At 32.6% G+C, this 20,286-nt stretch overlaps 2 protein-coding genes across 3 annotated transcripts; one reads left to right on the forward strand and one right to left on the reverse strand.

The window, feature by feature from the left end:
- The first annotated feature begins 200 nt into the window (after nt 1-200).
- LOC120091605 (uncharacterized protein At2g39795, mitochondrial-like) lies at nt 201-2,044 on the forward strand. The gene is made up of 3 exons (XM_039049709.2): nt 201-763; nt 1,210-1,550; nt 1,641-2,044. The coding sequence occupies exons 1-3, from the start codon at nt 494-496 to the stop codon at nt 1,798-1,800; spliced, it is 771 nt and encodes a 256-aa protein (XP_038905637.1). The 5' UTR covers nt 201-493; the 3' UTR covers nt 1,801-2,044.
- A 74-nt stretch (nt 2,045-2,118) lies between these two features.
- Nucleotides 2,119-7,567, reverse strand: LOC120091604 (delta-1-pyrroline-5-carboxylate synthase-like). Of its 2 annotated transcripts, none has more exons than XM_039049707.2 (20): nt 7,411-7,567; nt 6,722-6,793; nt 6,503-6,606; nt 5,784-5,886; nt 5,492-5,653; nt 5,122-5,399; nt 4,876-5,026; nt 4,618-4,782; nt 4,453-4,530; nt 4,257-4,346; nt 4,047-4,133; nt 3,889-3,975; nt 3,690-3,786; nt 3,498-3,601; nt 3,336-3,411; nt 3,071-3,221; nt 2,923-2,991; nt 2,690-2,756; nt 2,547-2,617; nt 2,119-2,450 (listed from the first exon to the last, which is right to left on the reverse strand). In XM_039049707.2, exons 1-20 carry the CDS (start codon nt 7,459-7,461, stop codon nt 2,369-2,371), a joined length of 2,145 nt encoding a protein of 714 aa, XP_038905635.1. In that variant the 5' UTR covers nt 7,462-7,567; the 3' UTR covers nt 2,119-2,368. The 2 variants fall into 2 exon arrangements, with proteins under 2 accessions (XP_038905635.1, XP_038905634.1); XM_039049706.2 differs by lacking the exon at nt 7,411-7,567 and adding an exon at nt 6,891-7,259.
- Nucleotides 7,568-20,286: the final 12,719 nt, after the last annotated feature.

A 20,286-nucleotide genomic window follows, 5' to 3' on the forward strand; every position in this document is an offset into this window, starting at 1 on the left:
ATGGTGAGAGAAGGAAAATCATGCATAGTTCAATTTCAAATATACATCATTAAGAAAAATAAATAACGCATTGATTATATCTTTTAAATTTTTTATTTGATTATCAGTACTATGAATGAATGAGAATAGGGGGTTCGTAGTAATTAGACCCCTACTCTTGTGAAAATATAAGATCCATTAGGTCAATGGATGTAATATTTAGGCTATTTGTTTAGAAACCCCTTAGGAATAAGGTCCAAGGAAGGCCAAAAATGGGTACTTTTGGCTAAGAATAAAAGTATAATTGTAATTTGTAGCAACAAGCTTTGGGCCGGATAATTGTGGACCAAGAGCCCATTACTTGGTTATTTGGATTGGCCCATTAACACGAGGAAGAAGGCATTTTTGGAGAGGAAAAAGAATATTTATATACGAATGTAAAACCCTTTCGATCTCGCAAAACCCTACCGTCCCTGCAAAAAAAGTCGTCTCCCTTACGAAGCGGAATTCAAAAATGGCTTTGAGTTCTATTCTCCGCCGGGCTTCCTCGTCGGTGTTGCCCCTCGCCCTCCGCTCTGTTGCAGCTCCGAGAAGCTTCCACCATGCCATTTCTGCGGCTATCACTACTGGGAAGCACAATTTCAGCAAAGAATTTAACCCGGGTTTCTTTCTCTCATTTCTTCGATCTTATTCGGCTGCGCCAGCCAGAGACAGCGCTGACGTTAGTCTTATTCGGGTTCTTCAGTCTGAGATTAAATGCGCCGAGGAAGATCTTGAGAACTACGTGAGTTCTCTCTCAGTTGCTTATGAACCGATGTCAATTTTCCTTTCTGTTGTTTTCCTTTGTGCGTGAGATTGATATCTATGTATTTTTTTCTACATTACTCGATGAAACGATTTTAGAACTTTCCGACGCATTGATTGAAATTTGTGTTTTCTTTGGTTTACGGCCCTTTACAGCCATTTGCTTATAAGTTTCCTTATCGAAATTGGTCCTGAAGAATGTGCTTGTGCACCCATAAATCCAAGTTCAAACTCCCTTTAAATTCCAAGCCATCCTTATCCTCTATGATTGGTAATTTTATGAGTTAGTTTTAAGATCTGATGAATAGTTGGCCTCTGCGAGTTATGACGACCCCATGAAGTACATACCTGATGTCTAAAACATTTTTCAGGATAGGTGCTCTTTGAATATTAGTTTGTAATGATGGGTGCTCATGTATTGCACAGGTAGATGAAATCCCAGAAGAGTTTCCTTTTGAAATCCAAGACAATCCTGGGGAAAGAACCATTACACTCACTAGAAAGTACGAGGATGAAACTATCAAAGTTGAAGTTGAGATTCCTGATGTTACAGCTGAAGGGGAAGAAGAGGATGAAGCTGGCGAGGATGATGAGCAGACTCGCCAAGAATCCAGCCTTCCCCTGGTCCTGAGTATTTCCAAGGATGGCGGAGTATGTCTTGAATTTGGTGTTACCGCCTACCCTGATGAAATATCTATAGATAATTTGTCAATTAGGAAACCAGATAGTTCTGAGGACCTGCTTGGATATGATGGACCTGCATTCCAGTTAGTCTACCTGGTCTTTGATCCTTGTTTGTTTAATCTCTTGAGAAAATTTGTTCACTGAATTAAAAATTTCTCCTTAATCGTTTGCAGAGATTTGGACGAGAACTTGCAGAAAGCTTTCCACAAATATCTTGAGATTCGTGGGATTAAACCCAGCACAACAAATTTCTTGCACCAGTACATGATCAACAAAGATAGCCGAGAGTACTCGATATGGCTGAAGAACTTGAAGAATTTTATTGAGGAATAAATAACCAGCACTGAATTTTTTAGACAAGGGTTATGACTTTTATTGCAGCATTATTCAGGGTTTATATTTTAATGTTACGTAGGGAGGGTTTGCCTACGATTTTGAGTACTAGATAAAAAGTACATAATCCTTTAAAAAGGATAGCTCCTTCTATTTAAAACAGTTATCCTATAGGCTTTGTGAGCTTTAGATTCGAATCTTCTACCTTTGGTTGATATTATATGTTTTAATAATTCTTCGATTATGTATGCTTTAATAGTTAGATTGCTCTTGAAACAAGTGAAACTTGATAGGGATTAATGGAGGTGAGCCATGAGATGATCAATTTGATATATCCTCCAACACTGAAATTTTTATTATTTGATCATGTTTAGTACATAAACATTTAGTAAAGCAAAAGAGCTTGTGACATGGACTCTCTAATGTTGAAATCTTAGCTTAATTCTCTAGATTGGAATAAAACTTATTAAAAGCAAATGACTGACAAAAATAAATGTTGGCAAGCTACTGGAAAATAAGATAACATGGCTGGTAAAAGAAGTAAATCTTTAAGAGCATTGTGGCTCCATCAATTTTTCAGGGTCAGATCCTTGTGGATGTAGGCCACTCCTTTATCACCGTTCACTATTTGCCCACTTCCCCTTAAAATCCTACATTTCATAGAGCACAAAACATCATCACCAAAATGAACTTTAAACTTAGCAAAACCATCTTTCTATTAACAATATATGTAGAAGTCATTTTACCATCTTGTTGTCAACAGTCCTTCAACTCCTACTGGGCCTCGAGCATGAATCCTACTAGTACTTATTCCCACCTGTTCCACCATTACACCCACAAGTCAGAAAGGAATAAAGATTTGATCTTGGTTTTCCAGGGAATGGCTTACCTCTGCACCAAGTCCAAACCGAGCTCCATCGCAGAATCGTGTACTGGCATTGTGGAATACAGCAGCACTGTTGCATAGAACAAGTCAGATTGAGAAACAGTGTGAAAAGTTTATGGATGAGGATTACATGTGTTTTTAACAGGAAACATGAGGCATCCTTAAAACTCTAACCTCCTCTTGAACAAGTTAAGAGTATTAGAAAAGATAGATGCAAGTTGCAACTGTAACCATACCTGTCGACTTGATTCAAGAAAATTTCTGCAACTTCCTGATCTTCAGTGATGATACAGTCGGTATGTGAGCTGCCAAGATAAGAGTGTAGTTCAGTTCGGTACTTCCTTACGAAAAGAAACAAAGCTAAAATGTGGAAAGTTTTGTTACCTTCCATGTTGATGTATATGGTCAATGGCAGCAAAAACATCATCCACAATTTCAACGGTGCAGGTCAGTGAATTATACTCATGGTGGAATGAACTTGCCTCTTTGATCTTAAGCAATTCACTAGCTCGTTTTCCTCCATATAGAGTCACACCTGCATTAGAAACCATTTGAGTTGAGAGACAAAAGTTTCATGGCCAAGAGCTAATTACCAAGACTTTGAGCAATTGATACGAGATATGTTAAAGAAGAAATGGTTCATCTATACCTTCCTTCCGCAGTTCGGTAACGAGTTTAATAAGTCCTCCATTACTTGCCAAATCCTTATGCACCAAAAGTGTTTCCTGAAAAAACATAAAGGGAATGCAAATTATAGTCAAGAAGATGAAACATTTTGCTGACTATAGATAGCGCTTTGAAACAAACAAACCATTGCATTGCAGGCTGCTGGATAATCTACTTTCGAATCGGACACTATCCGCTTCGCCATCTCCATATCAGCCGATTTGTCAACATAAACATGACAGATCCCATCTGTGCAGAGAAAAGTTAGAGAAAAACTTCAGCTGTGGAAGATCTGGTTTGAAGATTATATGGCATGTTGCTGCCATTAATGTCTCACCAGAATGGCCAAGAACAGGAATCTTTGTGGATTCTTTAATCTGAGACACAAGTTTGTTACTTCCTCTTGGAATCACAAGGTCTATCACATCATCAAGCTGTGCCATCAAGTTGTTATAGGAAAGGACAAACATTCCATCAATATTCATTCAGTGCTAACAAGCAACATTAAGTATAAACAACTTCTTTCGTCTCCTCACCTTGAGCAGATCAGGAATCTCTTCTCTTGATGTTACAAGTCCAATAAGTTTTTCGCCAACGGTATCGGGGATGGCAGAAGTGATGACCTAACGGAAGTAGAAACCGATGTCAACAGGAAGGGACATTGAAATAAGCTAATGAACAGGAGAAAATGAACCTTATGCAGAGCTGCATTTGATCGTCTGGCTTCTTTGCCTCCTTTAAGAAGTAGACCATTTCCACTTCGTATTGCCAATGCTGCTATCTGTCGAGCAATATAAAACTAATCACAATGTGCTTCAATTGTTGTACTTATAACAACAAGAAGAAAGATTGAACTGAAGGATCTTCAATCACAAAAGAGAAAGCATTAGATATTCATCATTACCTGAACTAGAGCATCGGGCCGAGACTCGAAAACAATGAGGAGGACACCCAAAGAGCATGAAACATTTTCTAAAACAAGATCGCTCGCAAGCTGAATGGAATGGCAGAGATATCATTTACCATAATGAAGGAGCATCATGAATTCAAATATAGAAGTAAACAGAGAAAAATAAACAAGTTTCAAGTAGAGTTGCTACTTCGCTTCTTTTTAAAATGCGACCAATTGGTTCTTCCATGTCTGCAAGTTTACGAATAGAGTTTGCAAGAAGCTTAATCTGTAAAACAAAAATCATTCTGATAAGTATTATTTTCATATGAGAAAGATATCAAAGATATTAAAGCCATGGATGAACAATCAATACTTTTCCAGGCTTTAGAGCCAAACGAGATATCAGAGGTTTCTCATATCCAGCCTCCTCTGCAGCTTTAATGTCAGCATTATTCTCAGCCATAATCATATTTTCATTATCTTCAAGGGCATCAGCTACATCCAGCAATATCTTTTTCCTATCTTCAGATTTGAGGGCCTAAAGAGAAATAACAAAACATGAGTCCAAACTCATATGAGAAAAATAAGAAACCAGAAGTGCTATATGTAACAAATTTATTCCTTTCACTACCTGAAGCTGCCTTGAACTTTCTCGTGCTGAAACCGCCATCTCTCTTGCAGAAACCTCTTTAACTAAAGTCCACAAATGGGCATCTTTGTGAAAGAGAGTTCCTTTCATCTCACCTTGGAGTACTTTTATTATGTTATCAGTGGCAAAACCACTGCACAAGAATTCAGATCAGACGTAGATTGATAAATCAAGGAGAGGCTTGAGGACATTAATGGTGAATTGAGAAGATGGGATTGGATTAAAAACCTGGTAATGACAACAGGAATGCCAGCACAAGAAGCATAAACAGCAGCATTTACTTTAGCAGTCATACCACCTCTTCCAACTCTTGATTTGTCCCCAAATGTTATTTTCCCTAAATGTTTCTCTTTAACAAAAGTCTGGATTAGCTTTGAATTTGGGTCACTTGGAGGGCCACTATACAAGCCTTCAACATCACTAAGTAACACCAGAAGATCAGCTTTGAGTTCTAAAGCTAATAGACCTGCCAAACTGTCATTGTCCCAGAAGATACCAGAAGAATCCTGAACAAGAAAAGGTTGGTTTTGTTTAGATTTTAGAATCTGAAACATTATTTGAAAAAAAAAAGGATGGGTGTACATGGAGTTGCATATACCTCATATGGAGTTTTCCTAGTACTAACTGCATCATTTTCATTAAAAATGGGAATGACCCTAAGATCTAACAATGAGTTGACTGTTTCAGAAAGCTGTTGTCTAAAGCCAGTATCACTAAAAACTGAATCTGTCACTAGAAGTTGGGAAGAGGTCACATCAAGCTGCAAAATTGAATAGAAAACATTAGCAACAACAGTGTAACAAATAGAGTATTTATGCCAAAAGTTGTTGAAATTCTAAAGAATTTTGTATTACTATAAAAAGGTTTAGATCATAAAAATTGTATTATACCTGGCTAAACATGGTATCATAAAGAGCCATGAGGCTACTCTGCCCAACAGCTGCACATGCCTTTCCATCAAAATCACCTTGTGGATTCTGAAGATCAGCAAAGCTGGACAAGCAAAAACATACAGTTTCAGGAGGAGCAAAAATATATCAAAAGCACCTTGTAAATTCCAATCTTATCATCATCGATTCTGAAATGGTTAAAATCATTTTTAACATTTTCAAATCACTTGGAAACATATTTTTAATAATTTAAAATCAATTTTGATAATTTGAAAATTATACTAAAAACTGTAAAATTAAAATATTATATAACTTTTGAGTGATTAAAATATTTTGAACATCACAAAAGTGATTTTGAAAATTTAAAATCCACTCCCAAACATGTACTTAACTAGATGAGTTATGTTTAGATTCCTTAATTTATGATTGGTAACTTTTTAAAGAAAAGTTAGAAAGATGGAGTTAGTTGGACAACGGTAATGCAATGCACCCATTTTTATGGGATCCTATTATCACATGAAAAATTATGATTGGATAATTTGATAGGATGCATAAAGATTTATACTGTTCGGGAGACACCAAAGTATTTTTGATTGGACAAATCCTTCACCGATTAAGTGATGAAACAGAGAAACAGGTGTGAGGACAGTATTGGTCCAGGTGGCAAAGATGGTGATAAGAAAGAAAGGAATAGAAAAGGGAGGAATATAGAGAAAAACCTGCTATTGGCCAATTTTCTGTATCTGAGCCTTTGACGACCAAGGCCCACAGCACCTGATGTTACCAAAATAACTTCATACCCTCGAGAGTTCAACTCCTTCAGCTGTTCCCCCATTCAATTCATTAGGAAAAAAAAAATCCCAAGAAAATTAAAAATGCAATCAAAATTTTCTTAAAAAAAAAAAATTCCCAATTAAAGCAAAGTTGAATTGAATCACCTGCTCACACAGAGCTCCAAGTCTTCCCAATGCCAGCCTTCCATCTCCACGAGTAACCACAGCCGTTCCAACCTTTAATAAAAACTAAAATATTAGCTTAGAAATTAATAAAATTTGAGAACCAAAAATAGAAATTCCCAAAATGGGAAATACACAATATGAATTTTACCTTAACGACTAGACGCTTCACTGTTTTAATGAAAATTCTGGTAGGATCAATTGAATCCATTGATATATATATATTTAAGAACAATAAAAGAACGAGTCGATACCGGGTCGACTCGGGACATACGAGGCGACCCAGTAGAGGATTAAAATTAAAAAGCAAAAAAGAGAGAAAGAAAGAAAACGAAAACTACAAAAGTAAGTATGATTTTATGAAGAAGTAAGTATTTGAAGTTATTTATATATTATATATATAAGACCCTGGAGAGAAAAGTGGGGGGAAAAGATGTGAAAAAAATGGAAACTTGAATTGAAGCCTTGTTTCTGGAGAAATTCAAGGCACAAAAAATGCAACTACTTGAAAAATATGAATGGATTGTGTTGTTTCGATTAATGTCCGTAAATAAATACATACGTAAAATTAAAAAAAAAACAAATATATTATAATTTTATAATTTCGAATAAAAGGTTAGAATAGAATATTTCAAAATAAAAAAGCATTAAAAAAAAGGATAGAATTTCACCTTGACGACGAGACGCCTAACATTCTTGGTAAAAACTCGAGAGGGGTCCATTGGAGAAGAGAATGGGGAGAGCGAGTTGTTATTTTAATGGAACTCAGTGAGTGAGGAAGTGAGTCGAATATAGTGTGAATTGTGAGGAGAAATATGGAGAGGATAGAGAGGGTATTTAAAGGTTTATTAATGAAAGGGAGGGAAAATTAAAAAAAAAAAAACAAAGGAAGGCCTAACAGAAAAGGATAGGTTGGAGAAGACGACAAAGGGCTCTCAGTATTCCACCATCTTTCTCCTGCGTTTCAACGTGAAAAAATGTTGCTTCTTCCTTCCTTTCTTCCTTCTTCTCTTTTTTTCCCCTTTTCATTTATAATTATATTTTTATTCATATGCCTAAGTCGGGTATGATTTTAATATTAGTTTTGTAAAATGTCAAATACATTTAATTTTCATTCAAAAATCTCGCACTATTGGTGAGACATTGTCCCTTATATAACATATGATTTACGTTAGTTACATTTAGAATAAGATATATTAGTAGAAGTAAACTCAAATGTGATTTGCTTCATTGAACATAGGCCATATTTATCATGAAACCTAATCAAACGGTAATCCAAAAAGTGGTCCTCCTATTCGATTAATTGTTTTTTATCTATATTCTGAACTCGTCCTGATATGTTGGACCCTAAATCAAATAAGATCCATTATCTTTACCGTTATGGATAATATTACCATACGTGAATTATGAAATTTATCATTGCTATATTTATGTTTTCCGATTGACCATAAATGGTAAAGATAAAGGTACATGTGAGAAAATAATCTAAAAGTAATGGTAAGAAGACAATTTAGACCATGTTTACCAAAGTGAACAATGAAGTGAGCCACATTTGATTACTTTAGTGTTGTTTACCTATGTTATGTATTCGTATTGACACATGAGGTCAACTTCCAAATCTATAATAAAAGAATGCAAATTAATTGATGGGTAGAGCATGCTCAATCCAATTGCAGTCCACTTCCAAATTTATAATAAAAAGAATGCAAATTAATTGATGAGTAGAGTGTGCTCAATCCAATTGCGTCTAGAAATTATGTCGTTCTAGAGAAAAATCATGAATTTTGACATTTTATCATTATCGTTATCGTTACTGTTTGATCTTAGAGGTAATAATAACAGTAAATAGTAATAATAAATGCGTGCAAAATAAACTATTTTAAGTAAACGTAATAAAAAACAATCCAATTATATTTGTAATTCAAGTTGATTACAATTGACCATAAGAATTCTATTATGATTACACTTATTATGATTTGGTAGATGTGACCGTAAAAGTAAATAACCTCAATCGTAATCAGATTACGTTTGCAAAATGACTAATTCAATTACGTTTGGGATTGAGATTCATTACAATGGATCGATCAATAAAATCTCATTACAATTACGTCAATTTTAACTACAGTCGATGGATAAACGTGGACATAGATAAAAAGGTACATGGAAGTCACATCACATATTTGTATGCAGTGTAAAACAAGAGAATAGATGCAAAGAAGTAAGAAGGAAAATGAAACATTATGGGAAGATATTGAGGGGCAATTTGTAGTGGTGGGGTGGCCAGGCGGTTGACGCCATTGCCTCCTCGTCTTCAAAATAAAAAGAACAAAAACAAAAATTTCAAATCTTTTTTCTTTTCTTTTCTTTTCTTACTCTTGATTTCTTTTGGAAAAAGAAATAAAGAAATTCAAATATATATATATATATATATATATATATATATGTATATTTTAATCTTGAGATGTGTTATTATCTCGACTCATATTCTCGAGAAGATATTTTTTGTGCAACCTGGATAGTTAAAATTTCACTAAGTCACTTTAATGAAATGATTTTGATTAAATTTATTTCAAAATAAAGAATTTTAAATCATTTATGTAATTAAAGATCATGGGATTTTAAAATTATTTGAACTTTCTTGATTCAATTTTCTCATTATCATTAACACTTTTAATTTAAGGTTTGTTTGGATTGATTATAAAAACAGTTAGAATATGTTTCAAAATTTACTTTGAATAATTACCCAACAATTTAATTTTACAAAAATAATTTATTTTCAAAATTAAACATTCAAAAAGTTAAAATAAACACACCCTTAATTTGTTTTTATCAGTAGTGTCTAACAGGTCAAAAATGGGTCATCATTGAATTATTTAGATCTCAATCCCTTTAATGTTATCAAAATTTCCACATAGGTATTATATTAACGTAGTTGACATATGTTTTATGCAATTATGCTCATTAAAAGCCTCTTTTTTTTAGTTCCAAAGCCTTGCCTATTATTAAACTGTTTTCTCAAAAGTATTTTGAAATATTTTTCATGTGTGTATTTATTATTATAAAAAAAAAATTACTTGCTAATATGGAAATGAATATTAATTGAAGAGAAAACATCAATGCAGGATCCCTGACTTTTTAAACTAATAGTGAAGGCAAATTTAATGTAATATCTAATAATCATTTCACACGTTTCAATTTCTGCTCTAGTTATTTTCACCTATTTTATTTATTTAAAAATTTAGTACTTTGATATCGGGTTGAATTAAACAAATATAAACAATCTTTTAAATCCCTTAATAAGTGTTAGATTATATTTAACTAGATCATATCATTAGATTTGATTATTTCGAACAAGATATCGTTGAGGTTAGGATATTTGAATTATATTTTGAGTTTAGATATTCATTTGCTTCCTTAACATGCTAAGAGCTTTGGTCCATTGAAAATGAAATTTAAAGTTGGAAGTCATTTTCCATTAGTTTTGACCTTAAGGACAATTTAGCTTTAAAAATAGCATGTGCTTTAGATTTGAGAGCAGGAGATTATTTGTGGTGTGTACTATGGATAGACCAAATTTGTGGCCATTATTTTGAGAGAGAATTATTTGTATATCTTTGCATGTTCATGTTAAATTATGGATCTTTTTCCACGTGTCTCATCAAATTTAAAGCTACAATTTCTATTTTTACATAAAAACTATACTACTTTATAATTCAAATAACCAATTCGATTTTGATACGAAACATATTTGCCCATATATACCACTAAAATAAAAATTGAAGAACGTTTGTATATATGGTGATCTTCAATTCATATTGCTCATGCATAATTAAATACAACATTTCAATCTAAATATGGAGTGCCAATTCGTTAGCATGTACTTTAGTACTAGGCTTTTTGGGAAGGTTTTCATTACTCTTATATCATTTTTCTATATAAGCTTATAATATTTCCTACTTCCAATTGATAAAATTTGGTATTCGTTACACCTCTTCTCATTTTAAAATGAAAAAAAAAAAAAACTTATATGCAGCTCATCTTTTATACAATCTAGACAACAATTAATAGTAAGGTGTCATGTGACTAAATTTTTTTTAAAAAATATTTTATTTTATTTTTAATGTGAAAAGAAAAGAGACTTAATCATTGTCCCTTTAAAAATCTTGTCGCTAAAATTAGTAGACAATATCTTCATTATTATAAATAAGGTAAGATACCTCCAAAGTGAATAATATCATACTATTATCTTTAATGATTATTATTATTATTTTAGATGTTATTTAATTAAAATTTGGGTAGTAAGATTATCTTTAAATCAGCAAAAAAATGGATATAAGATTTTTTCTATTTTGAGAAATTAATCGATATAAGAAAATTAGATATATTCCCATATCTATTTATATGGATAATTTATATAATTTATATTTGTGATCTATATTATTCATATAAAATTATGGAGTTATAAAAGAAAAACTTTTTCGTTATTTTACCTCTCTCTTGGTAATTCCCAACTTTTTTTTCTTCACTATACACCATATGCTGAGAAATTGACGTCGGCCTTCAAAGAATAATTTTATTATCAGTCTAGTCCATTGAAATTGGGAAATATCATTAAAGCCCAATTGCTTCCCAGTTCTTTAAAATTATAGCCCAATTATGACCCAGCTTATTGGCATGGAACCCGATTATGGCCCTCAGCCCATTGGAAATATCAATGTCTAGGAGAAATTAGATAAATAGCCATATTTAAATATGCCACAAAAGTTCAAACCTATTTTCTATAATCCTGATTGTTCTTGAACGATTCATGATAAATTTTGGACATTTTTTTGCATACCATATATGTTGTTGATTCTCTTATTGTCTTTTTTTTGTAGTCAAGGCTAATTTCTACTCTATTCTCTTGTGGTGGAGGTAATTTTGGTTGATTATGTGGCTCAATTAATTGATCTGACCAAATAAACACATTCTTTGCAGTGACTTCATCTCTTCAACACCTTCTTCGTTGATTTCATCGATTAATAGTTCCTCATCATCTGGTTCGAATTAAACAACCTTCGTGTTAGTCCCATCGTTTTTTTTTTCCTTCTAAATGCAAGCTCCTCTTCGATATTTCTATCTTTCTTTTTCAACTCATCTTCAATTGTTTTTTCTTTTCTTCTACTTCGATCATTTTTGCGCAATTTCACAACTCATTTGGATGAGTTCTTGATCTTCTTGAGTGATTAAATGTGATTCTTGATGATTTCTTGAAAAATCTTGAAGATTATAATTATGCCTTTCTTGAATTTTTTTCCAAAAGAACTTGAATTTCATTCATTCTCTTTTGAAAGCCCTCTTGATAGATGTTTTTATTTGAATATTTCTGTTTTCTTGAAAATGTTTCAACCTCCAAATTTGTGTTGGAATGATTCATGGGTGTTCTTTGATGTTGGTGATAATAATTTCTTTCACACTCTAATCATTTTCTAAATCATCTAGCTCCCAATTCTAACGTCGATTTCTTGAAAAACCAGTTTGATTGGATCATCAAGCTCATTGTTAATAATATCTCCTTGTTATCTTGTTCCAAACTACATTAGAAGCTTCATCGGAATCGCTAGAATCACTATAATCAAATTTTAAATGTGGTTAATGATAGGTTTTTTGAGAAAATCGAGCACGAGCAAAATTATTATGTTGGAATTCTTCTTCTAAATCACTTGAATCAAAATTCCAATACTACTTTTGGGAGGAAATTTGACTTTCTTGCCTATACCAACTGCAATATTTTTTCTTCGCCGTTTTCCTTGATTGGTAATAGTTCATTCTAGCAAAATCTTGAAAAAAAAATCTCAATATCTTCTTTCTTTTCTAAAATTTAAAGGGTTTCCCCTATATAGATGTGGATTGTTCAACAATGATCACAACTCGTGAAGCTCCCTCTTACGATCGCGGTCACCAAGAGTTTTTCGATCTTCCACCGATGGCAGTCAGCATTGATCCAGACAGTTGCTCTAATACCAAATTGATGTAGCCTAGGAGATAAAGGAGAGAAATCTCCAATAATAAAATCAAAACATTTATTATAAATCAAAAGTTGCCAATACAAGAAGACAATCTCTCTATTTATAGAGAATTGGAAAGCAAACTAATCCTAATTCTAAATAATTAAAGAAACTAATCCTAATCCTAATAAACCAAGGAAACTAATCCTAATTCTAATCAATCATATAAACTAATCCTAATCTTAATCAATCAAGGATTTGACCATAATATCCTAACTTATCCTAATCCTAATCCTACTACATCACCATCTCTGACAACCAACTACGTTGATCATCTCCAACGACTAACTCTAGTGACCAATTAGATTGATCATATGCTAAGAAAATAAAATTCAATAGGTGAGAGTTTTTATGCACACTTGAAATTATTAGTTCATAATGTTTAATAGTTATCTTTTGTAGTAATTTAACATTGATATAAAAAATAATTTAAATATATAGCAAACAAAACAAACTTATATATAAAGCACTCTTGAAAAAATATAAGATGTTTTTATCTTAAATAATTCACCCGAATTATTCAAAAGGACCGTTAATTAAAAACTACCCCTAAAATGAAATCTTAAATCAAATCCTTGGAGAATATGATCAAAGACTAATTTATGATCTATCCCAGCGTTTCAACGGTACTTTGTTTTGACATAAAAGTTTTTTTTTTCCTCTTCTTTTTTTAGTTCAACAATAACATAGAAATGAGAATCCAACTATTAATTTTTAGAACAATAATGGATATTTTATCTACTCCATTATGTTTAAGTTTTTTTGTTTTTTTGAAAGACCGTTATGTTTAAGTTTTATATGGTCAATTTTATTTTATTTATTATTATTTTACTCACAAATTCTAATTTTTTTTATCTATTTTTTTTTTATAAAACAACTATGGAGATGGTGGTCGAATCTTTGATTTTTAAAGAGAAAAACTATGTCAAGTATCGTTGAATTAAGCTCACTTTCACTAGTTTATATTTCTATAATAAATTCATTATCCATCGACATTTATCTTGTTAACTTTTTGTTTTTTTCCAAAAGATACTTATGATGGCTTTTAATTTGTATTAAATATCAAGAGAATGTATTAATTTGGTGCAATCAAGGCTACATCTATGTCATGCATTTTTTTTTTTAAGATGGTTAAAAATATTAATAACTCAATATTTTTTTTTGAAAAATTGACACCAGACAGTTTTTTTTAGGTAACTACACAAAAATAGATATAATTCAAGCGATCAAAGATATTTTAATGGTAATCATAATTACAGTTGTTCTTGTTATACAATACTCAACAGATGATATGTCAATAAAAAGAAGCCTATGAGGATTTCAATGAACGACCGCCCGGCACAATCTCAACCACCGCCGCACTCTCCACCACCACAGCTTCCACCGTGCTCCCCACCATCGACCACCGCAGCTGCAGCATCTGCAAAACCAAACGTCGCGGCCAAAGCAACACCACCATCATGATAAGTCAGAACAGTCAAGTTACCATTTCCAGCACCAAAATCACCACCTGCCATTCTACCACCGTATCCTTGTGGCGGTCTGAATTTCTGGCGACCTTTGTGCCCACCCATTTTATTGCTCTTCTTCTTCTTCAGTTGGGCTCCGAAACAAATACAATAATTCATTGGTGATCTGATTCCAAATTTGAACACCAAAAGGACCGTTAATGTTTAGAGATTCAGAAATGAGAGTCTAAATTTATATGTGAAATATGAATTGGTGTTAAAAGAAAGTTAGGTAGGTGTTGAAGTTTGATCTTCTTTGGCTGTCATTAATAATGGAGGATACTTTTTGAAGCTGAATTTGAACTTTTTGCTAGTCGACTTTTTTGCATTGAAATTTCTTCGATTTCAAGGAATGTGACCTCTGACTTGGCCGTCAACCCAGAATTGATTTTATTAAAAGATTTCAATAATTAATCCTGACAACAAAAATTAATGGCTTCCATTTTATTCTTAAAATAATTTTTGAACGAAGAATAATGGAATATTATATATATATTAAATGTATAAATATATATGAAATCTCGTCAAGTTGGTCCGATTTGGTAACCATTTAGATTTTGGATTTTGTTTTTGAAAACTAAACCTATTTCTTTAGTTATCTACTTTTTATCAATGATTCAAAAATTTAAGCCAAAAATATAAAACTAAAAAAATAGCTTTTAGAAACTTTTTTTTTTGGATTTAACAAAAAAAATCTCAATCATTATACTTGATAATGATGCAAATCATTATAACAAATGAAGGAGGAAATAAATTTAATTTTGAAAAATTAAAAATAAAAAATGAAATAATAGCCAAACGAGATTCTAAGTTTTTCGATTTAAAAAATCTTGGGTTATTGCTTATTATTTTTTTTTTGTGCTTATGTGAGTAATTATTAAATATTTTTTAATGTTAATTCGAAACATTTTATATTCCATTATGTTGGCTCCACGTTTTCGTTTCTATATTTCTTTTATAGACTACTTTTTTTTAAAAAAAAAAAAAAAGTTTTAAAGCTATTATAACATGTCTAAACATATAATAAAGAAAAATGAAAAGGTTTTAAGGCTATAATGATTAACACCCTATTTTGGAAAACATTTTTCTAAATTAATCAGGCCGTTTTTGAACCATTTTATCTTTTGTTTTTGTTTTTAAAAATTAAGCCTATGAACATTACTTCTATCTCAAAATTCTTTCTTTGTTATCTACTTTTCACCAATAATTTAGAAAACTAAGCCAAATTTTGAGAACTAAAAAAACTAACTTTCAAAAAGTTGTTTTTGTTTTTAAAATTTGACTAAGAATTCAACCATTACACTTAAAAAAGATGCAAATCGTTATAAGAAATGTGGATGGAGTATGCTTAATTTTCAAAAATAAAAAATAAAAAATCAAATGGTTACCAAACATGCCCCAATTATCTTTCATATATCTTAATTTTCACTGTTCAACTAAAAAAGAAAAATCTTTATACATATATACAAAGTATATATTTTTTAAATAACATGAAATATTTTATGATTATTTTTTAAAAAAATGTAAAAGTAAATGGTTGTGAAAGGATGCTTAAATTGCTGTGGAAAATAAAATGGAAAGGAAAGGATGCCTAAATTGGCGGATTTTGTTTTATGTATGGTATTGATAATGAGGTGTGAGAAAAAAAAAAATTAGAATGGGTCATTTGATAAACAAAAATAATGGGTGTGAATAAATAAAAGTTTTCCACTCTTTATTTAAAGAAAAATTTGTGAGCCTAGAAATGTTGGGATGTAAGTCTTAACGTCTCGAATTTAAATTTGAAATAATGGTAGATTTTATTTTATATATACAACTATCCATAAAGAAAAGATTCAAGGTTATTTTATGTAACTCGAATAGTATGTGGTGGACATACATGTGGATCTTGTTCAAGTAATAACCTAAATGATCTGTAGTATATGGATACGATTTGATGTCTTATCTTGGTGACACTATGAACACAACCTACTTTGTAAATGTTACAAGATTTGTAAGCGTTACAAACGATTTGATCCATATCATTCATACGGAGACATGCGAGTGGGGTATCCTATACAAAGAGTTTGTATAAGACCAAACTGCGAAATGATTAATCTCTCTTTATAACACCGTTGACTGAAGAGATTAATATTTCATAGGATGACCACAGGTAACTTGACCTTAATCCTGAATGAGTTTTGAACTCTTGTTTATGAGAGTAGTTCTTTTATTTGTATGGGTGAGAGTGGCCTGACTCATCGACTCAATAAGCCTACTATTTTGAGATTTTTTTAGTATGGGAAGGAATCAGCGAAAGTTTGTAGCGAAAGGGGATCGTCCCAATTTTCAGTTTTTACAGAAATCAATTTTTACATAAACTAGATCATGCAATACAAAAATTACAGCATGCCTTTTAAAATAAAAACAGAGAAAAAAGGATTGAAAAACCCTTACCTTTGAAGAATTATTCTTCAAAATCCCTTGAACTGAAATCACGAACAAAATCAAACCAATAAGGAACCACCAAGTGGAGTTGGAGTCCTCTGTATTCTCTAGGATGAGAATCCAAGAAGTTGTCGCCTTTTGGAATTTTGGTGAGGGAAACATTTTAGAGAATTGAGAGAGGAGAAGAGAGATTGAGAATTTTTCTCAAAACTTTTCTTCATTGTCTTCTCTGTCAAATGAAGAAGAAGAAAAAAGAAAAATCTAAATTCATAATCACCCTCACTCACACGTTGTGAGTTGAGAGAGATTAAGGGAGGGAAGTTATTTCCATCCCTAAACAAAATTCAAAATTAAAATGAAATAATTTTAATTTTAATATATATATATATATATATATATATATGTTATATCATATATATATATATAACCTATAGTTTAGTATTGTATCACATATAATATAACCTATAGTGCTAATTCTCTCAACAACAATATTTAATATAAATCCCATTTATATTAATTTAATTATATGGATCCAATTCACATAATTAATATTTGAATCATATTCAAATCTATTTCCTCTCAAATAAACTTTATATTATAATATGTTATATACATTATATCATATATAATTAAATAAAATTAATTATATCACATATAATTGATTCCCCCATTTAATTTGAACAATTCAAATTAAACCAAAATTGATTCTCATTTAAACCCTGTTGAGCTACAGAGGGGACCTCATAGACCTGTAGATTGAAGATCCAATGCTACTTGAATAATTAATTAAACTTCTTTAATTAATTTATTCAACTTCTTTAATTAATTAATTCAACATTCATTAACTGTCGGGCACGCCCTAAAGACCGACAGCTGCATTCTTCACACTATAGATATATTTATGTGTCCATTAGATATAACCAGTCAACAACGCGATGACCCTTCACAAATTGCTCGTAAGTACAGCTAGACCAAAATTACCATTTTGCCCCTATAGTTACATCTAACTTCTTAAGTACCACTAATCCCTCTAATGAACAAGAAATCATAGTCCAATTATGACTAAACCCCTCTCGGGCCAGTAGAGGAAACCCCTATCGGGTTAGGAGAGGGTGTGGTGTCACATTGTTTGAACCCCCGAATCAGCCCATAAGAGAGCAATTTATTTACTTATCCCGACCTCGGGGAAGGAGTAAATTCTGTCTTGTGTAGCTGTGTTCCCAACTCCCCAATTAGACGAATCTCCAAAATGGTAGGCCTATTAAGTCGGTGATCTAGTCACTCACACCCATACAAATCAAAGAACAGCCTTCATAAGTAGGAATTCACAATTCACTCAAGATTCAAGTCATGTCACCTATGGTCATCCTAGTGAAATGTAAGTCTCTATTATGAACGGTCTTATATAATATGACTAGTCATTTTGTGGTCCGGTCTTATAGAAACTCCTTTGTATAGAATACCCTCGCATATCTCCACATGAATTATCAGGATCAGATCATTTATAGCACTTTACAACAACTGTAACATCTACAAAGCATACCATATTCGTAGTGTCACAAGGATAAGTTATCCAACCTTATCCATCTATTACAGACCATTTAGGTTATCACTTAAACATGATCCACCTGTATGTCTCTATATCCATGTTTAAGCTACAGATGATAACCTTGGATGTTAGTTTATTGGTTTGTGGGTTTAATGCTACTAAATGTCAAATAAAATGTCTCATATTTTGTTAAATAAATCAAATGTTTGTAAAATTCAATTACAAACTACAGGACCCTATGAGATTTAGGGCAAAAATCCCAACAATCTCCCACTTGACCTAAAGTTAGTGGGGTGTACAATATAAAAGTCATACTCATATACAAGTACACAAAGCAATAAATTAGGGTATAACATGCGCCCAGTACAAATCTCCCGCTTGTCCTAGTTTAAACGTGGTCTGTCCCATAGACCCATACTTTGAAGGTAATCTTCAAACATCTTAGCCGTGAGGGCCTTTGTAAATGGATCAACAACATTGTGCTCCTAAGCTATTTGCATGACAATCACGTCCCCTTTATGCACAATCTCTCGGATGAGATGATACTTCCACTCTATGTATTTCCCGCGCTTGTGACTTTGAGGCTTTCGAGAATTAGCCACAGCTCCACTATTATCACAATAAAGAATGATGGTCTTTGATATGTCTAGAACGACTTCTAGATCAGTCATAAATTTTCTGAGCCACACAACTTCCTTAGTAGCTTCACAAGCTGCTACGTACTCAGCCTCCATGGTGGAGTTAACAATGCACCCCTGCTTGGTGCTCCTCCAGACTACTGCCCCTCTGTTAAGAGTGAACACTAATCTTGATGTGGATTTCGTAGAATCCTTATCAGTATGGAAATCAGAGTTCATGTATCCTGTAAGGATCAAATCCTTAGAACCATACACGAGTATGTAGTTTCTCGTTCTTTGTAAATACTTGAGGATGTTCTTAATGGAGGTCCAATGATCATATCCTAGATTAAATTGATATCTACTGACTATCTCCACCACATAGCAGATATCAGGTCTAGTACATAACATCGCATACATCAGACTGCCAACAACCGATGCATAAAGGATCTATCTCATTTCCTCAACTTCTTAAGGTGTCTTAGGACACTGTTCCTTAGACAATATAACTCCATGCCTGAAAGGGAGTAAGCCCCTTTTGGAGTTCTGCATAAAAAACTTGACAAGTATTTTGTCAATGTACGATGCCTGAAATAGAGCTAGAGTTTTGTTCTTTCGATCTCTATAGATCTGAATGCCCAAAACAAACTATGTCTCTCCCAAATCTTTGATTTGGAATTGGATCGCCAGCCGTTTCTTAATTTTAGTCAGGAGTCCTATATCATTCCCAATGAGTAGGATATCGTCTACATACAACTCTAGAAAAGCTACTGAATTTCCAATGATCCTTTTGTATACATAAGGCTCATCAACATTCTGATCAAAGCCATAATATTTGATCGTAATATCAAATCTTATGTTCCAAGATCGAGAAGCTTGCTTTAGTCCATAAATGGACCGATTAAGCTTGCAAACCTTTTGCTCTTGACCTTGAGTTATGAATCCCTCAGACTGCTCTATAAAAACTCATCAAGATTGCCATTCAAAAAAGTAGTCTTGACGTCCATTTGCCAAATCTCATAGTCATAATATGAGGCAATGGACAGGAGGATCCGTATAGACTTTAACATGGCAAGAGGTGAGAAAGTCTCCTCATAGTTGACACTCTCAACTTGGGTATAACCCTTTGCCACAAGTCTAGCCTTAAAGGTAGCCATTCCCATCAGTACTCCGTTTTCTCTTGTAGATCCATTTGCAACCTATAGGTTTTACCTCATCAGGTTGATCTACAAGATCCCAAACAAAATTGAAGTACATAGTCTCCCTTTCGAGATCCATAGCTTTGATCTATTCATCTTTGTCAACATCCTCCATTTTCTTTTTGTAAGACAATGGATCCTCAACATTTTCGTTAGCTACCATAGCTAGGATTTCTATTAAACCCATATAATGGATAGGA

This window comes from Benincasa hispida, chromosome 11, assembly GCF_027475165.1.
Source record: "Benincasa hispida cultivar pf3 chromosome 11, pf3_genome.v1.1, whole genome shotgun sequence".
NCBI lineage: Eukaryota > Viridiplantae > Streptophyta > Magnoliopsida > Cucurbitales > Cucurbitaceae > Benincasa > Benincasa hispida.